Genomic DNA, 13,534 nt, shown 5'->3' with positions numbered 1-13,534 from the left:
AAACGGTGGGATGACGCCTTGTACACCTCCCTCCGGCAACTCCTGCAGCCAAGTGTATTGCTCTGCTTTCCTTTGGACCACACCAGAGAGGCCAAGAGGAGGGCCTTGTCTTCTGGGTAGCCCAGGACCTCCCTACACCCTGTCCAGGCTTGTGCCCCAGGAAGGTCAGTTCTAAGTTGCTAACACAGCAGTTTGAATTCACCTCTGGAGGCACACTCCATTGTCTCTCTGGACAGATGGATGCCAACAACAAGGCAGAGGTGGGGAAGCATTTTCAGCACTAGGACAGCATTTCCTTCTAGGTAACCCTCTGAGGACCAGATGCCAGTGGAGGGCCGGATCAGATGCAGAAATGGGCCGAGGAACGAATGTTAATTTTACGTTCGTACAGTACTCAAGCACCCCTCCCTATCCCCCATCCAGGGAAGGAAGATGATCAGAGCTGCAGGCCACATGCCAGCCAGACAAAAATATCTGCAGTGCAAAGCAGGGCCACTGAGGAGTGTGGCCTGGGGGGAGAGTCCCAGGGACCAGACAGAGAGGCCTGGAGGGCCGCACTGTTGCCTGAGGTTCCCCAGCCAGGCTCTAGTCCATGGTTACATGTCATTAATGTCTGGCACATATCAGTATCAGATGATCATGGGGTGTGCGGAAGCTCCAAGGTCCCTGCAGGGAAACTTAAGAGCTAGGGTAAAGGTAAAGGGAACCCTGACCATTCGGTCCAGTCATGACTGACTCTGGGGTTGCGGTGCTCATCGCGCTTTATTGGCCAAGGGAGCCGGCGTACAGCTTCCGGGTCATGTGGCCAGCATGACTAAGCCGCTTTGGGCGAACCAGAGCAGCGCACGGAAACGCCGTTTACCTTCCCGCCAGAGTGGTACCTATTTATCTACTTGCACTTTGACATGCTTTCGAACTGCTAGGTTGGCAGGAGCTGGGACCGAGCAACAGGAGCTCACCCCGTCGCAGGGATTCGAACCGCCGACCTTCTGATCGGCAAGCCCTAGGCTCTGTGGTTTAACCCACAGCACCACCTGCGTCCCAGAGCTAGGGACGTCTCCTCAAACCTCACCTTGCGCCTCTTGGCTGCCAGGCCCTGAAGCATTTCCCGGGGGCGGGGGAACTTGTTGGGATCCCATGTGAAATAGCGCTTGCCGTCAGCGTGCTCAATGTCCAGCCAGATGACGTCGTACGGAATGTCGTGCTCGTCAAAGCCGTTGTCCACTGTGCTCACGTCCTCCTCGTCGTTGTAGTTCCAGCGGCTCTGGTGATAGGCCAGGGCGAAGAGCGGAGGAAGGGCCTGGGTTCCTGAGAGAAAGGAAGGTCAGCCGAGGACGCCTGCCCATCTTCATGCCCGCAGAGGGTGGGCCAGAGAAATGCTGCCTTAAAGCAAGTCAGACTGCTGGGCCCACATTGTCCTGGAGCCTCCAACTAAGTCTAACTCAAAGCAAACCCCTTGAAAGCAGGGACTCAGGGACAGAAAATTAGTCTTGACTGCAGCCAGAACAATCGTTACATTTGGAAAAAATATGAAAGCCCCTACTTTGGAGGAACAGAACAGTAAAGTTTGGGATATTGCATCTATGGCAGAATTGCATCGGGAATTTTTAATGTTTGGCATTTTATTAAGTTTTTCTATGTGCTGGAAGCTGCCCAGATTGGCTGGGGAAAACCCAGCTGGATGGGCAGGGTGTAAGTAATAAAATTATTGGTATTATAAAATTAACAAATATAGTAAGGATCATAGTGGAGAAACAGACATGCTTTTGGGGGGGGGGGGGAAATGGAGCCTTGTTAAGAGAATGCTAGTCTACATATACTGTTAGGAACTTTATGAAAATAGTCATTTGATTGTAGCAGAAGCTTAATGATATTTACATACTTGTATATCTGTCTGGGGGTCTTCTGTTTATTGGATAAACTCAAAGTTTATTTGCTTACAGTAAAAAAAAATTTTTTAAAGGACTACATCATGGCCATTGACTTCAGTCTATTCTTAGGACTAGTGCGGTAAGAAAAGAAGGAAAAAGATAATCCCTGCCATTGTTTAAAGCCAGTTTCTTCCAGAAGCAGAGTAAACACAATTTCTGTCCCACTCACCTGTGAGGGATGCATACTGCTGGAAGATGTCATTGGGGGAAGGGCCCAGCAAAAGAAACACATCTATGATCCCGCTCTCAGACATCCAGCGAACATCTGTCTGCGGAGTTTCGCCTCCTCCTTGCATGTAATCCAACATCTTCCCAAACAGAGTCTGTGAAAGAGTTTGGGGGTGACAAACAGGGCTGTCTTTAGCAGATGCAGCACTGGAGTGCAAATATCCACCCAGCGCCCCCAAATTACCATGGATAGTTTTGGGGTGGCCATAGGTGCGCACTGCAAGCCATGGGAGGGGCAACTCTCCCCCACGCTGCTGCGGGAGAGCGTTCCTCGCAGAGGCTTGGGAGGGAAGCTGCACGCCTGCCAGCCTTATGGTTGGCAGCGCACAGCTGGTGGGCGTGCAGGGAAAAGGGAGGCCGCCGGCAAAGCTGCGCAGCTCCCCCACTTGCTGGGGCGCCCGAGAGGCGGAACACACCCCTAAGCCCTATGGGAAAGACGGTTCTGGTGACAAACTATTCAATCAGCTCAGGTGGAATAACAAACCATAGTTTGGCTTTACATAAACAAGCTTTCATGCATTGCCTTGTCTTCCTCTTTTGCAGCAGGCCACTTTGCCATGACAGCCTGAACCAGGTCAGCCCCTGGCATCCACCTGCCTCTGCCCCCTCCTTCCTGGGTTTGGGTGCACCAAGTCCACTTGACATCCAAGTATTGTGGGTAATCAGAATGGCTTGCATTGGGTGTGTATGTGTGTGCTTGATAAAAAGCACTTTGCCAGGGGAGCTTACACACAGATTTCAGTTCTGTGTTTTGAAGGATGCAAAATGGCCACTCTTCCAATAAGGATCGCTTTCAAGCTACCAGCAGCAGGGGGGAGATTGCCAAAGGTGTTGCGCTTCATCCCCTTTTCAACTGCCACCGAAATACACATGGGCAGGAAGGCAAATGAAATGTTTATCCTAGCTAGCTATTGTGGACATTGCACGGGTGATAGATTAAGAGCTGACAGCTCTGTTCCTTGGAAGCCAGCAGGACTGAAACTGGGAGAGGCTCCTCTCACTATAGAGATGCCAGTTCTGAAGCAAAGTGGAAGAGACCAACTAATAATGGAAGAAGAAACTATGGCCACATCTGCACTAGTCATTCAAAGCACTACAATACCACTTTAACCATTATGGCTTCCCCCAAATAATCCTGGGAACTGATAAAGGGAGCAGAGAATTATTAGGAGACTTGTATTCCCCTCACAGAGCTACAATTCCCAAATTGGTTTAACAATTGATCCATCTTCCCTGGGAACTTTGGGAATTACACTACAGCTCTGTGAGGGGAACAGGGGTCTTCTAGCAACTCTCGGCACTCTTAGCAAACTACAGTTCCCAGGATTCTTTGGGGGAAGCTGTGACCGTCAAAGGGGTATCACAGTGCTTTGAATGTATAGTGCAGATGTGGCCTATAGTTTGCATTATGGCTGGATGAGGAATAAGTCAATATATAAAAGGATGTCATATAGAGAAGGGAGAAAGGTTGTTTTCTGCTGCTCCAGAGAAGCGGACACGGAGCAATGGATCCAAACTACAAGAAAGAAGATTCCACCTAAACATTAGGAAGAACTTCCTGACAGTAAGAGCTGTTTGACAGTGGAATTTGCTGCCAAGGAGTGTGGTGGAGTCTCCTTCTTTGGAGGTCTTTAAGCAGAGGCTTGACAACCATATGTCAGGAGTGCTCTGATGGTGTTTCCTGCTTGGCAGGGGGTTGGACTCGATGGCCCTTGTGGTCTATTCCAACTCTATGATTTTATGACCTCAATTTGCTTTGGGTCTCATGCAGGTGCGTGCGATGTGTCTCAGCTAGGGAGGACATAAGAGGAGTCCTGCTGGACCTGGCCAAAGGCCCATCTAGTCCAGCATCCCTGTTCTCATAGTGGCCAAACAGATGTAGATCTCTGGGAAGCCTGCAAGTCTGCGTGACAATAACTCTCCCCATCTGTGATTCCGAGCAATTGATATTTGGAGGAATACTGCGGCCACAGTGGAGGAAAAATATAGCCATCTCCTTGTCCTAGAATTATAGAACTGTAGAGTTGGAAGGTACTGAGTGTCTGGAAGCGGTTGGAGGATGGATGGCGGCTAACAGATTGAGGTTGAATCCTGACAAGACAGAAGTACTGTTTTTGGGGGACAGGAGGCGGGCAGGTGTGGAGGATTCCCTGGTCCTGAATGGGGTAAGTGTGCCCCTGAAGGAACAGGTGCGCAGCCTGGGAGTCATTTTGGACTCACAGCTGTCCATGGAGGCACAAGTTAAATCTGTATCCAGGGCAGCTGTTTACCAGCTCCATCTGGTACGTAGGCTGAGACCCTATCTGCCTGCAGACTGTCTCGCCAGAGTGGTACATGCTCTGGTTATCTCCCGCTTGGACTACTGCAATGCGCTCTACGTGGGGCTACCTTTGAAGGTGACCCGGAAACTACAACTAATCCAAAATGCAGCAGCTAGACTGGTGACTAGGAGCGGCCGCCGAGACCACATAACACCGGTCTTGAAAGACCTACATTGGCTCCCAGTACGTTTCCGAGCACAATTCAAAGTGTTGGTGCTGACCTTTAAAGCCCTAAACGGCCTCGGTCCAGTATATCTGAAGGAGCGTGTCCTCCCCCATCGTTCTGCCCGGACACTGAGGTCCAGCTCCGAGGGCCTTCTGGCGGTTCACTCACTGCGAGAGGCCAAGTTACAGGGAACAAGGCAGAGGGCCTTCTCGGTAGTGGTGCCCGCCCTGTGGAACGCCCTCCCACCAGATGTCAAAGCGATAAACATCTACCTGACATTCAGAAGACATCTGAAGGCAGCCCTGTTTAGGGAAGTTTTTAATATGTGACATTTTAGTGTATCTTTCATCTTTGTTGGAAGCCGCCCAGAGTGGCTGGGGAAACCCAGCCAGATGGGCGGGGTACAAATAATAAATTTATTATTATTATTATTATTATTATTATTATTATTATTATTATTATTACTGCGAGGGTCATCTAGTCCAACTCCCTGCAACGCAGGAATGAAAACATGTTTTACACAAGGAGTAAAAGGGGTGACGCGCCCTTGGAGGAACAGTACCTTGCCTGCTGTATTGGAGGTGACGTCCACCCAGGTCTCCGCCGCGTTGAGCCAAAAGATGCCCAGAGTGCGCTGGGGATTATGGGCCAGCAGGACAGGAACAGAGCCATAGAGAGCCATGGGGTTATAAAGTTCGTATTGGAAGACATCCAGGTTATAGAGGCGGTATGGGTCCCCTCCCCTGCCAAGGATTTGGCAATTAGAAACAGTAGGGGGAAATGCAGGGTGAATCCAATGGCGCAGCTGCCTCCCTGATACTCGTGACACCATTTGGGGTGCCTAGGAAAGCAACACCCCCCACCCCCCTCAATCTCTAGGGCACACATATACAACCCTCCTGCAACTGCTTAAGCTCCATCGGGGGGGGGGGGCGGCGTGCGCAGGGAACCCCACCACCATTGCTATTAACACTGTCAGGCCCCAGGCTTACTCAGTGGTTCGCAACCGGAGGTAGTCTGCGTGTTCTGGGATCCCATACACGTTCTCCACACCCGGGAATGAAAAATCTAGCCCCACGGATGTTGGACCTGCAGAAAGAGAGAGAGAGAGAGAGAGAGAGAGTGAGAAAGAGAGGGGGAGCTAGGAAGAAGGGAAGTGGAGCAGCATTAAGGTGTCTTACACTTCAATACCAAAGCAGGGTTTGGCAGCACTTGCAACAAACCATGGTTTGCAAGAGGCTACTAAACCAGGATCTGAAACCATGGTCCGTTAACCCAAGTGGGCAGTAACAAAATGCTTCTGGGATTGCCTTCCTTAACAGGACTTTACCATTGGGCTTGCTGTCTGTGTGTGTCTTGAATGTTTCCTCCCAAGATCCTGGCTCTTCTTCTGTCTCACTAGCCCCTTTGGGTGCTTCCTCACCCTGCGAGAACAACACAAAGGAAATTCAAGCCACCATTTCAAGTCAATGTGCTTCACATGCAAACCACAGTTATCGTTAACTGCTTCTCAGTCTTGGAATCCAACAAACTGTGGTTAAGCAAAACTGGAACTGGAAGCTTCTGATTTCCTCCGAGCAGGGCTGGGGGAAGAGTGAGTGAGCCCAAGAGGCTCATTCACTTCATTAAAAACCATGGCTTGGGATGACTGTGGTTCACTTCACAGTCATTATGGTTCAGCATTCAGCTCCCTTATTCCCTGCAGAGCAGGGATGAAGAATCTGATGTCGGTGAGCACAGCTCCCATCACCCTGGGGCTTTGTGTTTGAGCGCCCCCATCATCAGGAGGCCCACAGGTTCCTCACTGCTACTGCAGGTGAATACCTTTCCCACCCTGTGCCCACCTGCTCGGTTTTCTCTGTAGACTCCTGTTCCGCTGACGAAGGGGCATCCGAGGCTTCAGCAGCCCCCTCCCCTTCTGATGCTGGTTCCTTTGGTGGTTCTCTGGAAGAAAATAAGGGAGGGGGAGAAAGGAAGGCTCAGCCCTAGAATCCCCACCTGCCCCATGACCCCATCCAGGCAGCTTGAAAGGAAAAGGAAACCAAAATCCCAACTTTGTCCTAGCCCAAATGAAATGCTGGAACCGTTAGTCCACTACAAGCAGCACAGCACACACCAATTCACAGCCCAGCCAGTTAGCAGGGGAAGGGGAAGTGTGGGCAGCTGTGGGGCGGAGGACAGTGCTAAACCAGGCTCTGGTTCCCTCGGCTCCAAACCCACTGGGCTCTTGGGAAATGGCTGCCAATCCCATTCTGGACTGGCCGCTTTTCGTCCTGCGCCTAAAGAAGAAGGGGGTGTTGCAGTTGTGCCTCTAGGTCAGGCACAGGCAAACTCGGCCCCCCAGATGTTTTGAGACTACAATTCCCATCATGCCTGACCACTGGTCCTGTTAGCTAGGGATGATGGGAGTTGTAGTCCCAAAACATCTGCGGGGCTGAGTTTGCCTATGCCTGCTGTAGGCTTATTTGCAAGGGTGGTTTTCTCATTAGAAATGTTATTTCTTCATCTGCACATCTAACAAGCAGCTGATGAAAACCCAGACGGCCAAACAACTAAACCAGGCAGGTCTAATGCATGTCAGTTCAGAAGCAAGCCCTGTGGTGTTCAGTGAGTCTGCACTTCAAGATGCCTGGGGTTGTGGCCTCAGAGGTCTTACAGTGGAGTGGCTGCCCCAGGAATTGCTATCCTTACCCCACAAAGAAGAGGAATATTGCATGTGTTCTCGGCACATTTGGTTTGCGTGGGGCAACAGCTAGAGAGCACACAAACAAGATGGCACCCTAAACAAGCACAGCTGGCTCCTTGAAAAATCAGAGCACTTGCTCACTCAGATATCCTCTGAAATGCATGTGGGTTCATCAGCAGGTGTGCCAAGGGGTCCCTGTGGGAAGGTAAGCAGTTTGGAATGCATTCCAAGGTGCTGCAAAATTTGGAAAACTACACTCACTTCTCAGAGAAAGTGGAACTGCCCGCTAAGTGTGTGTGTGTGTGTGTGTGTGTGTGTGTGTGTGTGTGTGTAGGTCTTCACTTAGGCTTGAGAATCTGTGGCCCACCCACTGTGGTCCAATGGTCAGGGATGATGGGATTTGTTGTCCAGCAGCATCTAGAAGGCCAATGGTTCACCTCAGACTGGGGCACATCAGCTTTTTAATGTCTGGGGGCACATTTGGAATTTTGAGTGAGGGTCTTCCGCCAGCCACTTCTCTCCCCCCTCAGCTGGATCTCTCCCCGCTGCCCCCCACAAGACAGAAAGAGAAAAGCACACACATACGGACCTTGTTTTTCCAAGAGATCTGGGTAAAAGTCATATATAGCAGAATTAATCTAAGACTTAAAAAAGCACATGGATCTGAAACAGGACCTCTTTCTTCCAACTTCCAGTTTCAACACTATGTACTTTTTAAGGGAGAAAAGCATCTAAGGAAGGCTCTTCTCATGTATTGGATTGCTGTCACCAAGCCATACATAACACCCCTGATGCACAGTGTGTGAGTTTAAAGGAAATCCTGCAGGGCCATGGGTTTGGAAGTACACAAGCTCTCATCTAGGACTAAACATGGTCTACACAGAAATAGAGAAAGGAGACAGCAGCAAGCAGCCCCTCAGCATGTCCTTCTGGCAAGGACTTAAAAGCGTGAGCTCCCTCTCCGATATGAAACAATTTCTATTAGCAGCAACCTCCTGATACCAACCAGCACGGAGAATAACCAAAAAAGGCAATAAAAAGTCCAACATTTCTGCAACTAGAAATGTATTATACGCAATGAGTGGCAAAATGGGTCTTGATCTCCTACACTGGCACACGTTGCTTCAAAAGACAAACATTTGGGAATTTCACTTCATTTGTTTTCTTTGCTTTTTATGCGAGACCGTAAGAAACATATCAGAAAGTTGGATCTGACATCAAGACTGGTCTCTTGGGCTTATCGCAGCCTGCAAATTGCAGATAGGATCGCAATACTTTCTCCACACGTTACATGGCAGTAAACCAGAGATGAGGAACCTTTTGACCACCGAATGCTGCTAGAGTACAGCTCCCATCGTCCCTGACCATTGACTATGCTGCCTGGGGCTGATGGAGCCTGAGAACATTTGTTGAACTACAACTCCCAGCATCCCTAACAATTGGCCATAGTGGCTAGAGCTGATGGGAGTTGGAGTCTAACAACAACTGGAGGGCCACAGGGTCTCCACCACTGCCCAGCGTTGCCACCCAGCGTACTCTAAAGACGTGGCAACCAGCTATGGCACTCTTAAAACAGTCCTTTAACTGCATGATGTACAAAGAGAAGAATACTGCAGGACCTTTAAGCAGTGGCAGACAATGTGGCTCCCTCCAGAGATTGCTGGACTACAACTCCCATTATCCCTGATTGGTGGCCATGCTAGCTGAGCTGGAGTCTCAACAACAGACTAATAAATTTAGGCTACAATCCCATACTCACTTACCTGGGAGTAAACCTCACTGAATTTAGGGACACGTTTATCTCTGAATATTAGGCTTTTATCACGGCAGATGTTTTTGCGGACTCAAGACATGAAACTGTGCCACAATAAGCATGTAAGCCAGTGATTCCCAAACTTGGGTCTCCAGCTGTTTTTGAACTACAATCCCCATCATTCCTGAGCACTGGTCCTGAAAGCTAGGGGTGATGGGAGTTGTAGGCCAAAAACAACTGGAGACCCAGGTTTGGGAAACACTGGCGTAAGGCTTTAAGGAGGGGTGGGCAACCTGTGGCCCTCCAGATGCTGTTGGACTCCAACTCCCACCAGCCCCCAGTCAGCATGGTCAATGATCGAGGGAAATGGGAGTAGTAGTCCAGCACCATTAGGAAGGCCACTGATGTTCTCCACCCCTGCTTTAAGGTGCCACAATATTTCTTTGGTATGCATTTGTATCATATCTGGTAATCTATTTGCCTCATTTGCACACTACCTTTGTGTTTCTTCTTAAAGAGCAAGCAAGCAAAATGTGTGAAAGAGTCGGGAAAATTACTTAACACCCTGGGACAGAGTTAGAAATCATAGGCGGCAAGGACAAAAGGACATGATCCAGCCAAAGTGAAGCATGCTTTGATGCCTTTATGCCTAGAACTTCATCTCTCTGAGCATGGGTATTTGTGAGCAAGGGCCATAGCTCAGTGGCAGAGCATCTGCCTGGCATGCGGAAGGTGCCAGGTTCAGTCCCCAGCATCTCCAGTTAGGGCTAGGAATGTCCCCCGCCTGAAACCCTGGAGAATTGCTGCCAGCTGGTGTAGACAATACTGAGCTGGAGGTAGGGCAGCTTCCTCTTCCTTTTTATTCAAATCCCGTTCAAAATCCCATTCACCCCAAGGCTATTGGCTCATCCTCCCAGAACTCATTCCTAACCAAAACCCAGGATTTTGTCCACTGTCTCCTCTGTCTAAAGATTTTAGGCTGCCTATGTCAGGGGTGGGGGGACTTTGGCCTTCCAGATGTTGCTCAACTGCAACTCCCATCAGCCCTAGCAAGTCAGTAATGATGGGAGTTGTAGTTCAGCAACATCTGGAAAGCCATAGGTTGCCCACACCTCCCTATGTACTGCTGTTAAGATGCCATGTACACTGTTGGGGTGGTAACAACAATGATAATTATACAACTTCAGGAAAAACAGAATAAACCTAAGCATTGGGTTTCAACTTTACTATGTTGAAAGTAAAACGACTTAACTCTGGCTAGATCACACCCAGACTTTTTACTTTTATTTTTAACAAGGACACTTTGATTTGGCTGCTGCCAGCACAGCACTGAGTTGCAATGAGTTGCAATGAATTCAACTTCATGAACTTACTCAAGGCAAGGTTTGCGGGAATCGGGACAGTCAAATGCGTTCATGCACACCTTGGAAACAAAGCTAAAGGCTGCCGCACACCCCTCAAGGATTTGAGAGGGCATCAACTAACCACAGGGATCCCCAAATACAGCACAGGTTAAGGTGGGCAGGGAATGGCAGAGCCACTGTCTAGGCGGCGGCAGGGGTGGGTGGGGAAGGTTTTAGAAACAGTAGCAGAAGCTGCAGATTTACCTAGAGAAAAGGTTCTTGATCCTATCCCAAATGCTAACGACCGTGCTACTAACTTTATCCGAGAAACTGGGGGGGCCGAGCGGGAGGGGGAGGCACAAACCAACAAAAACAGAAAACACAACGAGAGTCAGTGCAAGGAATCCCAGAGACGTAGAGACACATCCCACCAGCCAGCCCCCCAACCACCCCTGAAAATGGCCCTGCTCTCCCCTCCAGGACAACCGGGGCTGGGGAGCAGGGTAGGGAAAAGGGGGGAGGGTGGGTAAACTGAGACCCCCTTGCCACCCCTTGTACAGAAAGCCTGCTGCTTTCCCTAGCACAGTCTTCCCCCAACCTGGTGTCCTCCAGACACTTTGAACTTCAGTTCCCATCAGACCCAGCCAGGCCAGCTGAGGCTGATGGGATTTGGAGTCCCAACAGCAGAGGAAGCAGGTTTCCTAGCCCTGCTTGAAGAGATGTGCTTGTGACATGCTCTCGCTCCAGAGAATGAATCACAGGGCTGGAAGAGATCTTGGAGATGACGTAGTTCAGCCTCCAGGATCTCACTGCAGCGCAGCTCACCCAGATGTTGCTGGACTACAATTCCCATCACCACTGACCACTGGGCTGTGCCTGGTGGGAGCCATAGTCCAACACCACCCAGAGAGCACCAGGTCGGGAAGGCTGACCTAAGCTATACCCCTCCCTCTTCTCCAACACCCTGGATGATAGAAACTTCTGGCCTTGTGTCCCAAAGTGTGAAACCCATACAAAGAGGCCTTTGCTCACTCGCCCAGCCCCGAATGGAGGTTGAAACATCACTACAGTGACCCCCGCTGGTGGGAAGCTGGAGACGAAAAGCACCACAGAGCCCCATCTTCTTACCAGGTCTTGCCTGGTGGCACTTCCCAATGAGAAAGCGGGGTTAAAAACACATCCAGAATGGCTTCTGGCACAGGCCCCTTTTGCAGACACCTGTGAAGCACTTACATAGCTCACTGGGAGCACCCCTTGCTCCTGCTGGAAGAAAAAGCGGACTGCAGCTAAAAGGGTTATTTAGCTGCATTGCAGAGGGTTGGGACTAAATGACTCTTTGGGTCCCCCCGCCCAACTCTACAAATTATTATTCTATGAAACAGGCCGCCCCGCTTTCCACAAATCAGGACTCCTGCCTCATACCGAATATCCCCCCCAACCCATTCTGGAATGGGAAGGGTAGACCCATAGGGAGGGAAAGGATGTGAATTGGAAGAGGAGGCCGACCTCTCCTTTCTACACCCCATTTCCCCAGGTCAGCCGCTTTTCCTAGAAGACTTGAAAGCAGCAGGCTCCCACCTGTCAGGTACACCCCAATCTTGTCCGTTGACAGATCCCCTTTCCCTTGTTTGTTCGCTTGAGCTTTTTCGTTTGAGGAAGACAGAAGCTGCCTAGAAGCCAGGAACAGCATTCCCCTCCCTCTCCCCTGTGCCGACGGCCCCGGTACTCACGAGTCCTTCCGCTGCCGCAGGTGCTCAAAGACAAGCAGCCCCCGGGAGTTGACGCTCAGCACCAGCTCCCGCCCTTCCAGCAAGTCCATGCGGAAGGGCTTGGCCGTCAGAATCAGCTTGTGGTTCCCCTCGCCCAGGGACAGCTCCACGCTGTTATCGTCCCGGCCTGTGACAGATAATCTTTGGTGGGAGGCGGGGGTGGGAGGATTAAGGGGAAAGAACAGAGCGGGTGGCATGAAGAAAGGGAAGTGTCCAAAGGGAGGGCAGGAAGATATCCTCATGGCTAAATGCAAGATCCTGGGCGCTATTCTATACACTAGGGCTGGGCGATATATTGATGTATCGTCCAAACCCAGTTTTAAGTTCATAACGTGATCTTTGACCTAGCAACATGATATGTGTGATTCGCATAGCAAATATTTTTTGCTATGCAATAATCATGATGTGAGAAAAACCGTAAAGCCAACCAATGCCTCTACATAGCTCTATCCTTATTTCTGACATTGTGACATATCAGTATATCGCGATGCTTAGCGGGTGATATATCACGATGTTGAAAATCAGTTATCACCCAGCCCTACTATAGACTTCTACTTTGTGGTGGGAATCAACCAGGCCCCGACAAGATCTTGCTGGATCTTCCCGCGAGGAAAGGAAGGGCAGATGCTGTTTTGCTCCCCCGCCCCAGGGGAAAGGGTTCCCTTTAAAGCAGGGAAACTTTACAAGTGTGACATAACCTTCTGGAGGCCCCATGCAAGTGGTGGGTGGGGCTTGAGGGGGAAAGTGGGTGGGGCAACAAACGCAAATTCCCCATCCCACCCTGGGCCTGAGGTTCCCTGCCCCTACACTAAACCGCTGTGCCTTCTCCTCACAACCCACGGTGAGCTAGGATGCATAAATGACCCTCCATCTGCGTACCTGGTAGTGGGCGGGTCCTGGACTAACACATCTGGTACCTCATAGCGGGGCTTGAGCGGGTTCAACTCATTGATCCGGATCCGGGTCATGTTCCCTTTCAAGCCGTAGAGCTCAAGGAGGAGAGGGACCTGGAGGCAGAGAGCAGGGTCAAGTCCTGTCTTTTTCCAGAGGTGGGGAACATCTGTGGCCCTCCAGATGTTGCTGGAGTACAGCTCCCATTGTACCTGACTGCTGGCCATGCTGGCTGGGGCTGATGGGAGTCCAATGATATATGGAGGGCCCCCAGGTTCCCTGTCCCTGTTTTGCACTGAGGCTCCATCCCCAAAGCTGAGACTGCTGCCTGATACATGTATGTTTACAAGCGTGACCTATGTTTGGCTGGCAGCAGCTCTCCAAAAATTCAGATAAGGGCCTTTCCAGCCTTGCAAATGGAGGTTGTTTTTAGTGAAGAGCTGAGG

The 13,534-nt window shown here is 50.4% G+C and overlaps 1 protein-coding gene across 2 annotated transcripts in view; it reads right to left on the bottom strand.

The window, feature by feature from the left end:
• The window catches only part of GANAB (glucosidase II alpha subunit), a 33,350-nt gene that overhangs the window by 13,280 nt on the left and 6,536 nt on the right, over positions 1-13,534 (bottom strand). The window contains exons 4-12 of one of the 2 annotated variants that reach the window (XM_028709383.2): positions 13,077-13,204; positions 12,159-12,338; positions 10,693-10,758; positions 6,491-6,590; positions 5,977-6,070; positions 5,639-5,735; positions 5,209-5,389; positions 2,101-2,254; positions 1,073-1,308 (exon numbers count right to left, since the gene is read on the bottom strand). In XM_028709383.2, the coding sequence (XP_028565216.1) occupies positions 1,073-1,308; positions 2,101-2,254; positions 5,209-5,389; positions 5,639-5,735; positions 5,977-6,070; positions 6,491-6,590; positions 10,693-10,758; positions 12,159-12,338; positions 13,077-13,204 (1,236 nt within the window). The remainder of the gene's footprint in view (positions 1-1,072; positions 1,309-2,100; positions 2,255-5,208; positions 5,390-5,638; positions 5,736-5,976; positions 6,071-6,490; positions 6,591-10,692; positions 10,759-12,158; positions 12,339-13,076; positions 13,205-13,534) is intronic. The other variant, XM_028709384.2, reaches the window with a different exon arrangement.

This window comes from Podarcis muralis, chromosome 16, assembly GCF_964188315.1.
Source record: "Podarcis muralis chromosome 16, rPodMur119.hap1.1, whole genome shotgun sequence".
NCBI classification, from domain to species: Eukaryota; Metazoa; Chordata; class Lepidosauria; order Squamata; family Lacertidae; genus Podarcis; species Podarcis muralis.
The sequence above is the reverse complement of the archived record's forward strand: the minus strand, read 5'-3'. Positions and strand labels throughout refer to the sequence as shown.